This window comes from Thamnophis elegans, chromosome Z, assembly GCF_009769535.1.
Source record: "Thamnophis elegans isolate rThaEle1 chromosome Z, rThaEle1.pri, whole genome shotgun sequence".
Classification (NCBI taxonomy): Eukaryota; Metazoa; Chordata; class Lepidosauria; order Squamata; family Colubridae; genus Thamnophis; species Thamnophis elegans.
Window position 1 is genome coordinate 100,058,951 of NC_045558.1, and position 20,523 is coordinate 100,079,473.

Sequence of the window (20,523 nt, forward strand, 5' to 3'; positions counted from 1 at the left end):
AAAAATGAGAGTTCCTACAATTCTTAAAAGCAGCAGCATCTTGTTAGTACCATTCAATAATGCCTTGGTAAGACCATACTTGAAATATTGCATCCAGTTTTGGTTGCAACAATATAAAAAGAATGTTGAGGCTCTAGAAAGAGTGCAGAGAAAGAGACTGAAGATGATTAAGGGACAGGAGGCTAAAACATACGAAGAATGGTTGCAGAAATTGGATATGTCTAGTCTAATAAAAAGAAGTACTAGGAGTGACACAATAGCAGTATTCCAATATTTGAGGCTTTGCCAAAAAGAAGAGGAGGTCAACTTATTCTCCAAAGCTCCTGAAGGCAGAACAAGAAGGGATGGATAGAAATTTATCAAGGACAGAACTAACCTAGAACAAAGGAGAAATTATCTGACAGTTAGAATAATTAATCAGTGCAATGATTTGTCTCAAAAGATTGTGATTACTTCAACACTGGAGGTTTTTCTGAAAAGACTGGGCAACTATTTATCTGAAATGGTATAGGGCAGTGATGGCGAACCTTTTTTGGCTCACATGCCATAAGGAAGAGAGCCCAGGCGGATCGTGCATGGGCACGCCGCACCCATAATGCAATGTGTAACCCCCTCCAGTGTGCATGCATGCATGAGAGGCGCGACCCCCATTTTTTGCATGCTTTTTTTGCCCTCCCCAGGCTCCAGAGGCTTTACAGGAGCCTGTGGAGAGTGAAAACAGCCTCCCCCCGCTGGAGGCTTCAGGGACCTTCAGGAGGCTTCCCTGAAACCTCTGGAGGACTAAAAACGACCCTACAAGCAAACCAGAAGTGACTTCCAGTTTGCTTGTAGGGCGTTTTTAGTCCTCTGGAGGCTTCAGGGAAGCCTCCTAAAAGTCCCTGAAGCCTCCAGAGGGCTTAAACCGACCCCATGAGCAAACTGGAAGTCTGTTCCCAAACTTCTGGTTTGCCCATAGGACCGGTTTTTTTTTGCGCTCCAGAGGCTTCAGGGAAGCTCCTGAAGCTTCCAGAGGGCCTCCAGCGGGAGAGGCTCTTTTTGCCCTCCCAGGCTCTTTTGAAGGCTCTAGAGCCTGGGAGAGCGAAAAATGGCTTTAAAAAAGGCCAACTGAACTCAGCTGGCCAGCACACACATGCGTGCCTTGATAAATGGCTCCGTGTGCCATCTGTGGCATGTGTGCCATAGGTTTGCCATCCCGGGTATAGGATTTCCTGCTTGAGTATGGGGTTGGTCTTGAAGACTTCCAAGGTCCCCTCCAACTCTATTATTCTGTTAATCTCTTTTTTTAGCAGATTTTTTAAAATTATTTTTCCCTTCTACAACATCTTACAGTCATTATATCAACATTGTTATGTCCTCATACCTGTACATATATGTAATATTTCGCTTCTATATTTACACACCTTTATACACAGTTCTATATATATTTATAAATCTTGTTTTTTGGCTTAATTAATTTTATTCTTGTTTTGTAGCCATTTGTACCAATTGTTCCAAATTTCATAATATTCCGACTCTTCTTTATCTTTTAATTTCAGTGTTAATTTATCCATCTCTGCACAATCCAAAGTTTTTTTTATCACTAATTCGTCTGAGGGGGGTATTATTTTGTTTCCAGCATTGGGCAAATGCTTTTCTAGTTGTAGTTAGCAGATGTGTTAATTAATATGTACTTAATTTTCTTTGTATATTTCCCTTTGATTATTCCCACCAGAAAGGTTTCAGGTTTGTATTTTATCTGTTCTCCTGTAATTTCTTGCACCCATTTCCAAACTTTTGTCCAATATTTTTGTGTTTCCAAGTAGGTCCACCATATGTGATAAAAAGTCCCTTGTACTTTTTTACACTTCCAGCAGGTCGGCTTCATGTTTGGGTACATTTTAGCCAATCTTGGTTAGTGGTAAATGCCAATGATAAAACATTTTGCATATATTTTCTTTAAGTGCCGCTGAACATGTTAGTTTATAATTTGTGTTCCAAATTTTTTCCCAATCCAATAGATCGATGTTGTAACCATAGTTTTTGGCCGACGCTATCATGCAACCTTTAACTTTTTCTTCTTCTAATGTTACTTCTAATAAATATTTGTAAATTTTTGTTATGAATTTGTTTTCTGGGCCAATTAAAATTTTATCTATTTGTTGTAATTCTGTATATATTCCATATTCTTTTACATCTTTTTTGTATCTCGATTGTAGTTGGAGATATGGCCACCAATCTATATTTATATTTTACTCCTTTAATTCTGGATTTGTTTTCAAATTCCCTTGGCTGTCTAAAATTTCACTATATCTAACCATTTTCGATAGATCTAGTGTATTGGGATGTGTCATGGCTTCCATAGTGGAAAGCCATGTCGGTATTTTCATGTAATGTTTTTCTCTAATTTTATTCCAGATGCACCTGTATCAGTGCATCTCTAATATAGTGTCTGTGAAAGTATTTTTGTTTCTTTTTACCCTCTTCCCATAGGAAAAAATGCCACCCCGTTTGCAAATCGTGGCCCTCTAATGTTAGTATTCTTTTATTTTTTTAAATTGATCCAATCCCTGATCCATGTTAGTGCTGCTGCTTTGTAATAAAGCTCCCAGTCAGGGAGTCCCATATCACCTCCGCTTCTGTTATCCTGTAGAGCTTTCAACTTTATCCTGGCTTTCTGGCTTTCTTCCCTTGCCATATAAATTTTAATATCATCTTATTCAATTCAGTAAAAAAAATGTTTCCTAATTTTATGGGGATTGTTTGAAATAGGTATAATAGTCTGGATAGTACATTCATTTTTATCGCTGCTCTTTTCCCTAATAATGTTAGTTGTAGTTTCCCCCATAATTCTAGATCTTTTTTTATTTGTTGCATTAATTTTGTATAATTATTTTCTTTTATAGTTGAGCACTTTGCAGTTAGCCATATTCCAAGATATTTAACTTTCTTTGTCACTTGAAGTCCTATTTTTCTTTTTAATTCTTAATTTTGTTCTTCCTTCAAATTTTTAGTTATCATTTTAGTCTTTTCTCTATTAATCTTTAACCCTGCTACATCTCCATAGTTTCCTAGTTCTCACATTAAGCTATTTCCTGTTTCTAGTGGGTCTTCTATAATGAATACCAAATCATCTGCAAAGGCCTGAATTTTATACTCCTCTTTTTTAATTTTAGTTCCTCTTATCTCTGAATTTTGTCTAATTCTTATTAAAAGACTTTCAAGCGTCAGGATAAAGAGCAGAGGTGATAGTGGGCAACCCTGTCTTACTCCTTTCATTATTTTAAAGGTCTCTGTACTTTCCCCATTTAATAATATATTTGCCCTTTGGGTGGAGTATATCGTTTCTATTAATCTTTCAAATTGGTCCCTTAATTTCATATTCTTAATTTGTTGTATCATGAATTCCCAATTTAAATTGCCAAATGCCTTCTGTGCATTCAGAAAGACGTGCCACTTGTTTCTCTGGATGCGACTCATAGTACTCTAAAATATTTGCTATTATTCTAGTGTTATTCCTGATTTGTCTTGTTGGGAGAAATCCATTTTGGTCTGGATGTATATAGTCATTTAATAGTTTTTTCAATCTCTCCGCTATTATTGTTGTGAATATTTTATAGTCAGCATTTAACACTGAGATTGGCCTATAGTTTTGAATCTGTTTTTTTTTTATCTGCACCTTCTTTAAATATTAATGTAATATGTGTTTCCCTCCATGAATCTGGTATTTTTGCCTCATTATCCAGAGGGGCAAAAAAGTATGTAGTCAGCCACCAATTGTGCAAGTTCTCCCACTTAAAAAGATGAGGCTGATAATGTGCAAAAAAATTCTTTCTAAATCAGACAATGTGATTGTCTGGATTTGCTTTTTCACTTTGTCTCTCATAGTTGAGGTCTACCTATGATATCAATTACAGGCCACTCTCATCTTTTTAAGTGGGAGAACTTGCACAATTGGTGGCTGACTAAATACTTTTTTGCCCCACTGTACATCTCCAACATCAAGGGTTCTATCAATTCGTTCAATTCATCTATTATTTTGTATCATTCTGCTGGGAATCCATCTGGGCCTAGCGTTTTATTATTTTTCTGTTTCTGAATCGCCACTTCAATTCTAGTTTTGTTATTTTTTTGACAACATTTCTTTCATATCTTCTATTATTGTCGGAGTTTCTTCTCCATTTCTCCATCTACTTGTTCCTCTTTATACAGATTCTCAAAGTACTTGTATGCAATCTTTTTCTTCCCTTCTATTGTATGTTGTAGTTCACCAGTTTCCTCTTGAAGTTGATATATTAATCTTTTTTCTCTTTCTTTTCTCAATCTATATGACAGCCACCTCTCCGGTTTATTTGCTTGCTCAAAGAAGTTTTAGGCCCTTTACCATTTCTTCCTGGTCCAATATATTTAATTTATGTTTTGCTAACATCCAATCCTTTCTAATTTTGTCACTTTGAGGTCTATTTTGTAATTCTATTTCTAAATTTTTAATTTCCTCCTCTAATATCTTCTGTTCTGCCCATTTTTCTTTGTTTCTTTTTGCTGAATACGCTATAATAATTCCACAGGAATAAGCTTTCATGGTGTCCCATAAATTTTGTATAGATGTCTGTTCTTTTGTGTTTTCCTCAAGGAATAACTCCAATTTGTTTCTACATTTTTGAATAAATTCTTTTTCTTTTAATATTTGCAGATTTAACATCCATCTTCGCCTAGTTTTCTTCCCCCTTTCCAGATTATTTTAATGGGGTTGTGATCTGCCCAAGTATTTGTTAATATTTCAATTGTATGTATTTCTGCCCCAATTTCCCCATTCATCCATGCCATATCAATCCGTGACCAAGATTGGTGTGGGTTGGAATAAAAAGTAATTTTTTTGTGTGTTCCATTTTTCTCCAAATATCTATCAAGTTTAGCTCCTCCATCATCTCAAAACAGGTTGTTGGTAATACTTTTTTTTATTTTTAGTTCTTTTGTCACTTACATAATCTTTTTTACTGTCTACTATGGCATTATAGTCTCCTATTATGCAGATATTCCTCACTCCAATTTCTCTAATTTTTTCATGTAATTTTTTTATAAAAGTCCTTCTGATTTTCGTTTGGGGCGTATATTGCTACCAGTAGTATTGATTTTTGATTTATCCATATGTCTATCATTAATATTCTTTCCTTTGGGTCTGCATAAATTAAATGTGTCTTTATCCCATCTTTAACATATATCGCTATCCCTTTTCTCTTTTCTTCTGCTGATGCTGGATATAATTTTCCTAATTTAGGACATTCCAGGTATTTTATATCTTGTTTTTCAACATGTGTTTCCTGTAAGCATATTATATCTGCCTTTTGTTTTGTTAATTTTGCTCAGATACGCTTTCTTTTTGTTGGCGAATTTAAACCATTAATATTTACTGACAATAATTGAATTTCTTCTTCCATCCTCCTAATTCTCTACCTGTCTTTGTTTTTTATTAACTCTAGTTTCTTTCTTGGCTCCTTGTTTTTGGTCTCACTTCCTCCTTTTTCTGTTGTTCTTCCTCCTCCCTACTACTTTCTCCCTGTTCTTCCGTTATTCTCTGTAGTCGTTCTTCCTCACTTCTATATTCCATCTCCTCTTTACCGCTTTGTTCCTCTTCCGGGCCTACTAGTTGCTCATATAAATCCTGTGCCTTCTCCAGATTGTTAACTTTAATCCTTTTCTCCTGCCAGGTTACCAGCATCCCTTCAGGTACCAACAACCTAAATAGTATATCTTGTTTAATCAGTTGTGTCACCAGGAATCGATATTCTCTCATTTGCTCCCTCACTCTTCGCGGGATTTGTTTCGGGGTTTGTTATCTCTTTCTCTTTGTACATCATTGGCTCATCTCTTGTTATTTTATAAATTATATCTCTTACTTTTTTCCTCACGAATCTGATGTGTACTTCTCTGGGCAATCAGTGTTTTCTGGCATAATTGGTGCTTACCCTGTATATATCGTCCAACTCATTTATAATCTCATGTCTGTCTCTTTTTAACATCTCTGCTATTAATCCCGACATTATCATTGGTAAATCTTCCTCTTTTGTCTCTGTTACATTCTAGAATCGAAGGTAAAATGCAGCACTGCATTTCCAGGTGGATGAGTCTTCTAAGTTTTTGCTTGATGTTTTCATCTGCTGTTCAACTAAGTCTAGTTTCTTCTCTCTTTTTCTGTTCTTTTTTCTACTGCTTTTATTGATTGTTCATTTTTTTCCAGTGTTTGTTGTATAATTCCCATTTTGTCATCTAATTTCTGTATGTCGTTTTTAACTTCATTTTTCATTTCACTCATCTCTATTTTCATTTCATTCATATCCATTTTCAATTCACTGTGGTTTTTAGCTACTGCCTCTTGAAGTTTAATCATAGTTTCTTGGATAGTTAGCAGTGCTGTCTGCACATTTTCGATATTCGATCCAGAATTTGGTTTTTCTTCTGTTGACCTTTGGGATGCTGGAGAAGTAATCAATACCTTTGTCGCTGGATTTGTCGCTGGGTTTACAATTGTCTTTTTCCCAAATCTCAGTGCTGTTGTTGTGATATTCCGGTTTGCTTGTAGGGCATTTTTAGTCCTCTGGAGGCTTCAGGGAAGTCTCCTAAAGATCCCTGAAGTCTCAAGAGGGCTTAAACCGACCCTATGAGCAAACTGGAAGTCTGTTCCCGAACTTCTGATTTGCCCATAGGACTTTTTTTTTTTTTTGCGCTCCAGAGGCTTCAGGGAAGCTCCTGAAGCCTCCGGAGAGCCTCCAGTGGGGGAGCTCTTTTCGTCCTTCCAGGCTCCTATGAAGCCTGTAGAGCCTGGGGAGGGCGAAAAATGGCTTTAAAAAAGGTTGAACTCGGACTTCCGGGGGAGGAGCCTGTCGCCGTCGGGAGCTCAATGGAGCTCCCCTCAGAGTTCTGGTCTGTATATCTAAAAAGATCTATAGATATCTCCCCTTTCTGGAAGAAAGGGGCAGGGAGTAGCTCAGTCGTTAGGATCTCTTTGTAATTCACAGCCCTTTTTTTCGCTGTGAACGGAGAAGAAGTTCAACAATAGCTGAGCTTTTTTTTTTTTTTTTTACTCCAGCCAGTTCTTCTCGGCTGATTCTTTTCAGCCCTAGGCAGGTTGCTCTCCCCTCAGGACAAAGTTAAGCTATTTAAGATTAATTCGAGAAGGGACCATTCCTGAGAATTTTTTTTTATTACTATTCAAAATACCAGCTTCAATTTTGTAAAAGGCTTTCTTATCCAGCTGCGTTACAAGATGGCGATTTTATAGTTTCTGCGTTTGATATATGACGCACTCAATCAGCTCTATTCTCCTGAAGACTTCTCCTTATTAACTGTTAAAAGTCTATAAATAGTATCCCATTTAAAACCGAGGGGAGCAGAGACTTTGTTTGCTTGCTTGTTTGTTTGTGCGTTTTTTTTATAATGGCTCCCAAATCGAAGCAGTCTAAGAGTTTCCTTAATAATACATCTCAAGAAATTGTTACAAAATCGCTGCCCTTGCCTCCCACGCCCTCTACTGGAGATTTCTTAACGCAAGAATTTCTTTTTGAAACCCTTAAAGAGTTCAGACAGGAAATTAAACAACTTTTATCGGACTTATATGATAAACTGGATGCTAAGATTGCTCAAACAAGGGAAGATATGATCGGAGTTATGACTGTTATGACAGACTATGTTGCTGAAATGGAGGACAAATTGGAACTTTTGGAAAAAGCTAATTCTAATTTGACATCTAAAATTCAAACGTTACAACAGGAAGTTGAAAATGCTCAAAAACAACTCGTTATGATAAATTACAATAAGACTGCGTTTGCAATAAGAGTCAGAGGATTGCGTGAAAAGGAACAGGAGAATTTGAAACAGACCTTTTTTGAGGCTTTCAGACGTTCGGTGGGAAGTCCAGGATTTAACTTTGATTGGCAGATTCAAAAAATTTATCGCCAGAACTTGTGTGTAGCAAAACAACGACAGCTTCCGAGGGACATAATTATATATTTCACCACAAGAGAATCCAGAAATGCGGTAATACAATAGCAATAGCAATAGCAGTAGACTTATATACCGCTTCATAGGCCTTTCAGGCCTCTCTAAGCGGTTTACAGAGAGTCAGCATATTGCCCCCAACAATCTGGGTCCTCATTTTACCCACCTCGGAAGGATGGAAGGCTGAGTCAACCCTGAGCCGGTGAGATTTGAACCGCTGAATTGCTGATCTAGCAGTAGCCTGCAGTGCTGCATTTAACCACTGCGCCACCTTGGCTCATACAGAAGTTCTACAATAACAGGCTGCGAATCGATGGACAGGACTTGATTGTTTTTAAAGAAATACCATCTCAAATATTAAGAGCAAGGAGAGACTACACTTTCTTAACTGAAAAACTCAGAGATTCTCAGATACAATATAAATGGGAAGTGCCATCTGGTATCACAGTCACATTTGAGAACCAAAAATATCGTCTCAATTCTGTTTGGGAAGCCCGAGATTTTTACTACAAAACTCTGAAGGCGGGACTTCCTGACTCACCCGGACTTGGAGAAAGACAAGGAGAAGGAGAAGATAAGCAGCGGGACACGTGGCTACAAGGCGGAGGGTGTTGCTTTCCCCTTCCGGAAGGGCAGAAGAGTAAAGAATAAAGATCCAGCTATGCCTTTAAAATACTTCTTAAATTTTTAATCTGAATAAAATTTCAGGACTCCTGTCTGGTATAAAATGACAAAGCTGTATACCGATGAAGAGATATTGAGACTGAAAGAAGCGGTGCTGATTTTGGACATATATTGTATGGGACTTATATAAGACTTGTTTGAATCTTAATTTAAACTCCGCATGATCTACTCTTTGGGGCGAGGAGAGCGGAGATCGTAGTTTTCTTGGATTGTGGTTTGGGATGAATGGAGTCGGGTGTCGCGGGGTAGAGGGAAGGGTAGTGAAAGTTCAATTAGATTACCTTGATCCAGAATGTAAGCTGATTTTTGTATAAATTGTTATTTGAATACAAGGTTAAGAAAGATTATCTGGAGAGTCTACACGAGGGTGGAGTAAATATGAGAGGAGCAATGGATGAGGATAAAATATATATGTGGACACGGGTAAAGGCAGGATGGGAGGTATAAAATTTATATGCGGAAGCGGGTAAAGACATTGCTTAAGATTTTAAAAATAATGAGAAGCTGAGTTTAATGTTAGAGAGTTTATTGACTTCTCTTTCTTGGGGGGGGGGTTCCCCCCTTTTTTCTTTTTATTCTTCTTTTTTTTTTTTTTTGTAACTTCTAATCTATTTGGTTTCAATATACTCCAGACTTTGCTTGATAAAGAACGATGCCGGGAATGGGATCTTGGAAGTCGGAAGGGGGTCAGGGAGGGGGGTTCAGGGGGTGGGTGGGGGGGAGGGTGGAAATATAGACTCAATTTTCAGAACAATGAATGCACTTGGATACTGTTGCTTTTTTTTTTCTTTTCTTCTTTCTTTTCCTTTTATTTTTCTTTCGTTTTAGTATAAAACAAATAGACCAATGAATACTAGAAATACACCGAAGTGAGGTGTAGAGGGAAAGAAGAGGGGGGAATTAAGAGGGAGTGAGAAGGGAATGTAAGGAGGGTGAGATGGTGGGAAGGGGAGAAAGGAATGGTTGAGGGGGAGGGGAAGTAGAAGAGGGGATTGTTGGAAGGGAGAAATGAAAGTTGGAGGGGTAGAAGGAAGGGTGTATGTAGGATAGAAGTGTTATGAGTTGTTTATTGCTTTTTTTTAACTGCACAGTATTTAAGTGATTGTATAAAGGAAAATGAAAAATGTAATAAAAGATATCTATCCATGAAAAAAAAAGGTTGAACTCAGCTGGCCAGCGCGCACATGCGTGCCCTGACAAATGGCTCCGCGTGCCACCTGTGGCATCTGTGCCATAGGTTTGCCATCCCAGGTATAGGATTTCCTGAATGAGTATGGGGTTGGTCTAGAAGACTTCCAAGGTCCCCTCCAACTCTATTATTCTGTTAATCTCTAATTTTGGATTCATCACATCTGAAAAATATTGATCTCTGACATTTGGGATCCAGCTGTAGACATTCAGAAGTAGGCATCAGCTCCCTAAGCATTCGGGCCCATATTATTACTTCATAATAATATTAAAGTTTAATAATAAACTTTCCCTGAGTCCACCCAGGGAAAAGGGCGGCATACAAATAAAGTATCTTATCTTATCTTATACATATTACTCTGCTTTAACCAGCAAAACAAAAGTGGGGAGGGGGGTTGATTTTTCCAGCAAAACAGTATTTTAATTTAATTCAAGGTTTTATATGGCTAATAAATAGTTGGCATTGCCTAAGCATGTAGGATACACATTGATTGTGCTGATTTGGAAAATGAAGGTGTGTGTTGCTTCAATGGGCTTTAGCACAAATGGATTAAAGTTACTCTATAGCCTGCACTGTCTGAGCTGATGCACTGTACTCTCATTTCCGGCTCTTTCTCTGAAAAAAACAACAGGCAAAACATTTCTGAAAACAGGGACAAAGAACCATTTCATAGGGTATTTCTGAGTAAAGTTTGTTTAGTGCACAAAGCACAAAATAAAGGAAGGAAGCAGAAAATGAATTAAGGCAAATCCATATATTTTTTTTACACAATAGTGGGAATACAAACACACACATACACCAAACTGTAGTGGTTTATAGTACAGGTAATTCTTATTTAGTGACTCGCTCATTTAGCAACAGTTTGTAGTTACAATGGTGATAAACAAGTAACTTTGCAACCAATCTTCACATTTGTGACCTTCACAGATCTGTAAAGCAGAGGAAAGGTGAGGTAAAATCATCAGCAAATCAGTTTCACTTAGTGACTCTGAGTTGCTGGTCCAATTGTGGTCAGTAAACAGGACTATCTGTGCTTGTTTTATATAGAATCTGATAACCAGAAGTCACTGCTGCAACCCTATGTTGTAATGCAGCGTTTTCAATACTAGAACACTAGGATTCTGCAAGAACTTGATGAAATTTCATGAGGGGTTAAAGGCAAATAAATAAATAAAACCTCTCAAACACATCTCAGTAAAGCTCTATTCTTGATCAGGGTTCCAGCATTTATTTTTAATTAATAAGTTTCGTTGCTGAAGAAATCTAAAAACCTCTGTCCTAATGCACTAAACTTATTTTAAACTTATGTTCCTGTTAGGTAACAACAGGAAAGTGCCTTGTTTTAATTGGTTAGCTGATTTTTTTTTTGTAAATTAAAATTTATAAGTTGTTCCCATGGGTTTGTTTTGTAATGCCTTTGATAAAGGATTTTTTATCTAAAGTAACCTCGCTCATAACATCTGAACACATTTTCACTACTAGCACCTGGAGTATTTTCCTTTCCTTTTTTTGAATCTTGCATTGTGCAAACATTCAGCTTATTTCATGGAATTTTATTTGTGTGCATATCTGAGGGAGGGGGCAAAATCCAAATAATGGCAGTTTCTATTTGTAACCTTGTAATAGTTCCCTTTTTTTCTTTGTGCCAAATAAGCTCTGTTAAGCGAGAAAAGATAAAATAAGTGCATAGTACATGTTATCTCCGTTAGTTATGAGCTACTTTTGGAAAGAGCTTATATTTAATACTTGAGTTCGGTAAAAGACAGAAAACGGCATTTAAAGTCGTGTATAAATTGTTTGCATGATTTTTATACCAATTGTTATAAATAAACAAAATAGCAAAGTCCATATTCTGGATAGAGAACACTATTGGTTTGAAAGAGGAGTAATAGAGCACCATCTATGTTAACATGGAGCATCCCTCTCTCAACAGAAGGGAGGAGATACGACATCACCTATCTCCTGTCTACAACTCAATCCTTTCAGCATTTCTAAGAAAATTTCACCGCCATTTTCACAGGTGACAATATAGGTGACCTTCAGGGCACAGATAAAACCTAAGTGTCCCCAAAAATTCTCAGGAAAAGTGCTAACAACCAGAGGACTGCAAAGAAATATGATTCTTCCAACCTCTCCTCCTTCCATCCTGTCAGAACTAATCCCTTCATTGCCCCCCACCATCTTGCCAGAATCAATGAAACTTCTTGAATGAGAAATGAAACTTTTTTTTCCTCAAGAGAAAAAAACCAATCTAGTTGCCTTTTGAAAAAGTACCTTTGAGACAACTATGAACTGGATGATTGAGAATAGGCGTTGGCTTACCTGATATGCTCATTCTCTGGGATGGTGGAGACAGCAGCCAGGAATGGATTAAGTCTGTTATCATCCAATGGGACTGAAGATATCAATATCATGCCTCCTCTACTGGCTCCTCCAGTTTTTATGACAAAGGAGATCCACAGACTGATGTGCTATGGCATCCACAAGGAACTCTTCCTACTTCAGACCAGACCTCTTCCAAGGTGGAGCTAGCTGCTGTCTCCACCATCCCAGAGAATGAATGTCTCGGGTAAGCCAATGCCTATTCTCCATTGTAAGCAGCCAGGAATGAGACATACCAAAGTTAGTACTGTCCATAACTGGGCAGAAAGTTCTTGGGCTTCACGAACCCACTGCAGAACCTGCCTGCCGAAAGCTGCATCCATCAATGCATAGGTGTCAATTTTGTAGTGGCGGATGAATGGTGACGGGAACATCCAGGTGGCCGCATTACAAACTTTCTCAAGGGAGGCCTATGCTGCCCAGGCAGCTGAAGTCACTGCGCTCCTTGTTGAGTGTGCCGAGATATGACCTGGAACTGGTTGCAGTTGCAATTCGTATGACTTAGAAATGGAGGCTCTGATCCATCAACCCAGCGTAGAAGACATTGCTTTGAGTCTCAAGGAAGCCGGTTGGTAAGACATGAACAACACCTCAGTGCGCTGTATTGAGGAAGTGTGATGAACATAAATTCGAAGGGTCCATCTCACGTCAAGTTTATGCTTCTGTCTTTCAAATCCGTGGGCAGGAGATAGACAAAAATTCAGGAGAACCAGCTCCTGGGCCCTATGGAAATGTGTGTTGATCTTGGGCACAAAAGAGGGATCGCATCTTAGGACTACTCTGTCCTTATGAAAAATGCACAAGTCCTGGAGCACAGACAGTGCCGCCAACTCAGAAACTCCCCTGGCAGATGTTATAGCTACCAGAAACAAAACTTTGAGGGAAAGATACCGCAGACAAGTGTTATTCAACGGTTCAAAGGGGGGTTCCAGGTTGGGTATCGATATACTATAGGAGATAGGAGATTCATTCCCCCCCCCGCAGAAAATAACGAATCAAGGGGTGTTGAGACAAAGATGTAAATTCACTGCAAGTCGAGAGGGCAGCCACCTGTTGTCACAGGGTGTTGGGCAAAAGGCCCTTGTCCAAGGCTTCCTGTAGAAAGTCCAGTACATGGTGTAATGGTGCATGGGCTGCTGTCACGTTCTTGTCCGAGCATCATGAGACAAATGCCTTCCAGGATGTATTGTAAATGCGGGTCATGGATGGTCAACGAGATGCTTGAATTGTGTCCACCACCCGAGGAAACAACTGCACTGTGATCAAACCGTGCTACTCAATCGCCAGGCTGTCAGCTTGAGCCAACCTGGGTTCAGATGCAGGAGGACCCCCTAGCTAAGGGAATTCAGAGACATCGGCAAGGTGGGCCCACAGACAGTGCCCTCAGATCCCAAAACCAGGGACGATGCAGCCAGAATGTGGTGAGAAGAATCAGTTCCGCCTCCTCCCCTGCCTTCCGCTCCGGGAGATGGGAATCTCAAGAGGAACCAGTTCAGCTGTCTGTTCTCCTTGGTTGTGAAGAGATCGATGGAGGGCGACCTGTACCGACGGATCAATTGACAGAACAGTCTCAGATGAAGCTTCTACTCCGCCTGGTCAACATGAGATTGGCTGAGCCAATCTGCTCTGACGTTTGCCATGCTGGAGATGTTCTCGGCCTTTACCAAGAGAAGGTGGCACTCCACCCACATCCCGAGCTTCTTGCATCAGGGATCTTGACCGTGTGCCGCCCAGGCGACTGATGTGTGATTTAGCTGTCACGTTGTCGGTGAAAATGAGAACATGTCAACCTTCCAGATGATGACTGAAGTGCAGGAGTGCTAGATGAATGGCCTTCAGCTCCAGTCAGTTGATGCTGTAGTGACTGTCCGATTAGGACCAGAGACCCTGAGCAATCTCTGATTGAAAATGGGCACCTCAGCCAGACAGGCTGGCGTCCATTGTCCATGGTCCGGCAGACTCCTGGAACAGGGAGCTCTGAGAAACTGTCAAGGACATCCACCATCTCAGGGATCCAGACACTGCCAACATCAGAATGACCTCTGTGGACGAGTTGACTTTCAGTGGCAAGACTTTCTTTTTATCCTTTGACTCCACTAAATGTGGCTCCAGGGGCGATCCAAATAGGTATTGACCAGAACAGAGAGCCGATGCAAGATTCCACTTATGCTTGGCATCAGCTTGCAAGTGTCTCAGCCAAAGCAGACTCCTAGTGGCTATGGAAGCGGCCATGGTCTTGGATGTGAACCTAAACGTGTTAAGCGAGGCATCCGCCACAAACTCCATAGGTGCCTTTATTTTATTAAAATCTTGGTGTGCCCTAGCATTGCTGGCAGGGATCCTGTCCTGCAATCTCTTGAGCCACTTCCTGCCAAAGAAGGAAGATGCCATAGAGGTTTTAACAGCCGCCAACTGATGTCCCTTAAACAATGTCTGTTCTGCCTGTTTGTCTTCGGGATAGAAGGACTCCACCGGACTATCCATGACTGCCAATGGGGCTGAAAGGACCACTATCGGGGCATCAATGGAGGGGACCTCCACTGCCTTATTTAAGTTGGGCCTGACATCATAAAACATCTTGAGAGCTGAGCCTGACCCAGGGGAATCCAACTGATGCTGTACCACGCCTATGAGCAGCCTAGGGGCTGGCACCACCTCCTTGGGTGGTTGATATTGTCCGTGGGAACTGCTGTGGGGGCCGGAGGCTCCAGAGACTCATCCAGAGAAGTCATCCTTTGAGCTTTAAAGAGAAATGACTTATACAGAGTCGGTTTAAAGCGGCCCACAAAGGCGGACTGGTCCAGCTTGAGGCCCTCATTACCAGACATCTCTGAATCCTTCTGACTCCCACAGAAGTCAAGGACTGACTAGGGGATCTAGAGGGGGATGCTTGTTTGATTCTGACCGGGCTCTCTTGGAAGAATGTTTCTTCCTGCCACGTGATGACTTGCTGCATTCCAAGGTTTGAGGGGAATCCTGTTGACCAGCCCTGCCGCTATGCCTTGGTGAATGGCCTCTGAAATAATGGCCGCCATCATGGGCTGAGACCCAGGTTGGATTCCAATGGAGGGAGTGGCAGCCGCAGCCTGACAAGGGCTACCTGGAGAAGATTCAGGGGTGACCTCCCCTTCCTCCTTTTCCAAAAAGAAACCCTCCTCCCCACTAACTTGGGACAGATCTTGTGGCAAAAGAGTGTCAGGGGTTGTAGGCACCTTTCCAGTGGGCTGAGAATGGACCTGGGCCTGTACTGTGATCTGTGAGCCTCATTTATTGGCCTCTTTCTGCGCCCTTGTGAATTCACGGTGCAGGACCCTCTGCCTCCTCTCTTCTGCCTTCTGGACGTCTTGGAAGCCTTCTTGGAAAGCCCTTAGGAGGAGCTTAGGCTGTCTGCTTTCTGGTAGGTGGCATCCCCAATGGCCCTGCAACAGGGGAAGTGGAAAATCACTTCCCCAATGACCCCTCTGAATCTGCCATACTTATATGGCAGGCCGGCCTGGGTGGATCAAAGGGCCTGTCGCTAGCTCTCCGGGGCTCAATCGGTGGTGGCAGGTGGCAACTGCTCTGCTGTGGGGAGAACCAGCTTGCACTGCTCCTCAAGCTCCGAAACCGATCCTGCCCGTAAGGACGCAGAGGGTTCCGCCTGGGCCTTGCACATCAGCTGGACTGGAAGATACTAGCGGGAAGAGCTCTCCTGGGCCCTGCCACCTCTGGGGATCCTCCGCCTAGCCCCTGGCACTGTTTTGCGCCCAAACAAAATGGTTGCTGCACCTGGAGCCTCTTCAAAATGGCAGCCACCTGAAAAAAAATCTCCAATGGCAAAAAAAAAAAAAAAAACCCAAGCCGTGAAGAGCCACTCTTACCTTCCCCAAGATGTCGCCGCTCTCCTGAACTTTCCAATGCCTTTGTTGGCTCACCCCCTCTGGATGATGTTAGATGGAGGGGTGTAGCAAGGCCCTACCAGCCAGGCAGAAGCCCATGACCACTGCGCGGCTTCGAATTAACTTAGCCTCCCCTGCTACCCACCACGATCTAAAAGGGAGCTAGGGGAGTAACAATAAGAAAAGAAAAAAATATATAGCCAAATTGATGTAGAGATCAAGCTAGCATGTCTTATCCCTAAGGAAACTGAGTCTTAAAAGCTGGAGGAGCCAGTAGAGGAGGTGGGATATTGAAATCTTCAGACTCAGTCCCCATTGGATGATAACAGAGTTAAGCCATTCCTGGCTGCTGTCTCCACCTACAATGGAGAATCTCCACAGACTAAATAAATTAATAAATGTTCCAATGGGCATTTATAAGTAACAAATTCCTTATAATTTAAATTGATGTGAATAATTCAGAAATAGTAGAAGGCATACTTTTAAACAAGAATCCAAAAACCTGCAATATGAAACCAACTTGGAACAACGCAACTCTATTGTCTTGCAATAATCACCAATAATATTATACTACCTACTACATTATACTAATGTACTACATTTAGATTAATCAACTACTGACTTATCGCTTATCCAGACATGCCTTAAAGTCTCTTCAGATCAGTATTCAATTCTGACAGCTTCCTCTTTCTAGATGGCTTTTAATATATAAATGCTGACAATATCTGTGCACTTTACTGCCAATACATCATGGGAAATTTGCAAACATGATCCCCCCCCCAACTTTCATTGAGGGCATAAAAATGTGCATGCTTGCATGTTTATGTGTTTGATTCTAAAAGAAATGAAAATATTTCAACATAATTAAAAAATCTACACTTGGATCAGGACCTAATCTGATTAATTTCTATTCTGTAATGTTAAAAAGGCTGAAAGTCCATATCCAAAATCATTAATTTCTGCACAAACTGTACAGAATTTTACCCTTCATGTTTTGTGACAGCTTACATAAAGTATCATATTGAATGTTTATCACTTGAGCCAATATTATGAATTATTTTGCCATAGTATTCTTCATGATTCTTCATACTTAAATAGTTTGGTTCCCAAAGAAATCTGACAGATGTTTTCATGTTTGATTGCCTTTTATTACGCATTATTGTTGGCTTACTTTAGTTCTGCATAGAAACTTTATTGCCACAATTCAGTAAGTGGATTTAATAGAGACTGCTGAACTAGTTACTGGTTCTTTGTTTTCTTTACTGGAGCAGCAAAACTGGTTTTATTGTTGGCACTTAGAATATTACCAGTAGTGGCCTCTACCTTGTTACTATCAAGTTTCTACTGTTATTGGAGCTCTTGGAAGCATCTCATTGTACCTAGGAGGTTGCATTTTGAGCATTCAGGTAGAAAATTTAGTATAAACATTACCTCCCCCCACCTTAGTATTATTTCTCCAGGACCATAAATACACATTGCTTTTTGTAGTTTTCTATTGTTGTCTTTGAGTAGATAGTTACATTTATAATTAACAAGTTTAACATTTATTTTAATTATAATTAATATTTATTTTAATAAAAATATTTAAAATAAGGAGGAATTTCCTTTGTCCTCAACCGAACAGAGGGAAACGATATATCTTAAAATATTACTGTAAATCAGACTCATCATGCAAGGGTACTGCTATACGTGTTATCTTCAACCTAAACATACCAGATGGATGAGAAATTAACTCATTTTTCCTTTTTACTTAGTAATACATACAGATCATTTCCTGATTGTAAAGGAGAAACTTATATCTTAAGTTATAAGATAACTTCTCAACTTATGATCTTTCTTATATCTATAGCCTCTCCATTGCCCAAAATGGGTCCACTCCAAGTCAGCTTGTCATTTTTATAAAAATCTCCCATACTGAACATGCTCATTAGTTAGGTGAAATACTAGCTGCAATAAGCAAGAACCCAGGCAGCAGAATTCCCCCTCCTTTCCCAATCTGTTTCTACTGTAGTAGCCAGGGACATATTCAGCTTATGAATCCACATTGCAAGTCTTCCTCCACTGGGAAAATATGAAGTCATTCTTGTGGATATCATACTTAGAGCATTTCATTTCAACCTTTACAAATGTAAGCAGCAATTACGCTCATCGAGCTAATATTAAAGGCAATCTTCTTAAGGTTCAGTTAGTTCCATCTTGAGTGCTGGTTGAGAAGCACTGCATTTTTTTCTACTTAAGATATATTTACCGGTACTTCTATTATCTCTCTTAGCTAGAATTACCAGATACTTCATTCCTTTCTCTGCTTAGTGCTTGCAATTATTTAATTTTCCAGGCAGAAAGCTAGTGAATCAAAATAGTAACACAACAATAAGCCAGAGCAACTAAGCTCCTCTTCCATTTAACTCACACACAAAAAAGCAGATGAACATCCCTTCTTTCTTTACATCCTCCTTGCTCAACAACTCCCTATGTATCTCTTTGTATCCTGAAGTTCTTAGCTTAACTACTAACATCTTCTTGCTCCTTTTCTTTATAAACCCGACTTCCTTAGTTAGATAGCAGGATCTCATCAATTTTGGATATCCATGTAAATCATGAAAAATTTGATTGTTTACTACTTGGATAGGAGACCATCAGATTTACTAGACTGGGAAGCTCAGGAATTATTCTGTAGGAAGTCAAAGGCTTCTGTACTATTGCCCTCCTATACTATGGATATCAAGTTTGATTCAAAGGAGGTTTTAGTTAACAAATGTAGCCATCCCACAAAATAATCTGTCTCATATCTCAGCTAGGCTCCCTCACAATTATCCTTACTTGCTTGCTTGCCTCCCCCTTCCCCTCCATCTCCCCTTCCCTCCCTTCTGTTTTCTGGGTCAGCCTGGTTTAGGCAGAACTATCTGACCCAGTGCTTCTCAACCATGGCAACTTAAAAATGTCTGATTTATGTCCAATCTAAAAGTATGGAACCAGGAAGATTTGAAGTGAGCAGCTCTGAAGTCACACCTGGGCCAGAAGCACGCACACACACACATAGGTCCTGTGATTAAAGTTCTGCCCAAACTGTAATTTTCTCTTTACATTTGCCTTTAACATACAAATCAGGATATGCCAATGTTATGGAAATTTAAACCCGCTTTTGTTGTCTTTTTCTGAAGTTTCACATCTTTTTTTGCAAATGTGTAATAAACAACTGCCCTATCTTTTTTTGCTTCTTTACAGGCTAGGTCTAAAGGCTATCAAAACTGGCATTTTTCAAAATTCCAGGAACAGGAAACGACTCATTCCCTTTATAACCTTGCATTTCTCTCTGCACTGAGTGACCAAGAAGATTAAGGTTTGGTGTTTTAGTCAATGAATGGATTGCATCTGACATAACTACACCTTCCCCATTTTGAGGCCAACACAACTTTTGCCCATTCTTGTCAATTATACCATGACAATTTCATTATCTGCACAAAATCCATTCATGTTTTAAATCTAGGGGAAAAGAGGGATACCATACCAGACATCAGAAGACTTCTGGCTAGGTATGAGATTTGCCCCCTCCCCCAAGCAAAATTGGAGTAGCCAACAAAACACTAAAAAGAACCAGCTGAGGTTGCTATTTCAGAAGAAACAAGTTGTAGAAGAATGCTTTCTTAGTTTTGCCAGTAGATGGCAATGGATTTATTTGTGTCTTGAGTACTTAATATACTTAATATATAGTCCAGAGTTTCCTGGGCCTTTTGCTCCTTGTTTAACAGTGTAAACCACTTATTGTTTACCTTAATGACTGGGTCTTTTAAACCTTCTTTGGGAAATGTTGCTAATGTACCAATATAATATAAGTAAAAGTGAATCATCACGTCCTTTATGACTTTAAAATCAAATTGATCTGGGGGAAAAAAATCAAAATTTCTTTCCCCCAATCTTGTCATAGTTATAAGACCAGGGACTGCCTGAAAAACTAGCAAATCTAAAATTGAAAAGATTCTTCGGCATATGAAAAATTCAATTATTTCCTAATAAAATTAGACCTACATGAGTGCAGGTGAACTATCTAATAATACAGACATCAGCTATTAAAAATGTTACAAAGGATCCATGTTCAGAAGCTACCAATGCTCCAGATGCAGGATGAAGCAATTCTTGTAGGCCTCTGTTTCCATGTTCCATTTATGTACCTTTCACATTTAAGTGGTTAACTATTATTCTGAACCATATAATAACTAGCATAAGCTAAGCAAGTTTTATTCTGTTCTTCTGACATGTCTTCAATGTGTACTCACCACCCTGGCGGCTCTTTCTTGCGATTCACATTTTCGACAGAACCATGGTCCAGTGGGAACTTGAACAATTCCATAGCATGCTAAGAGAAGAAACAAGGAAATTCAAGAATGAAATTTGGGTTGCTATGTATTTTTCTTGATATGC

At 39.7% G+C, this 20,523-nt stretch overlaps 1 protein-coding gene across 5 annotated transcripts in view; it reads right to left on the bottom strand.

The window, feature by feature from the left end:
• Positions 1-20,523, bottom strand: part of MLLT6 (MLLT6, PHD finger containing) — a 128,356-nt gene that overhangs the window by 89,494 nt on the left and 18,339 nt on the right. For all 5 annotated transcript variants that reach the window (XR_004256846.1, XM_032235233.1, XM_032235230.1 and 2 more), the window contains exon 2: positions 20,379-20,458. Coding sequence is in view for 4 of the 5 variants with exons in the window: in XM_032235233.1 (XP_032091124.1) it covers positions 20,379-20,458 (80 nt within the window). In the remaining variant the exon portion in view is untranslated. The remainder of the gene's footprint in view (positions 1-20,378; positions 20,459-20,523) is intronic.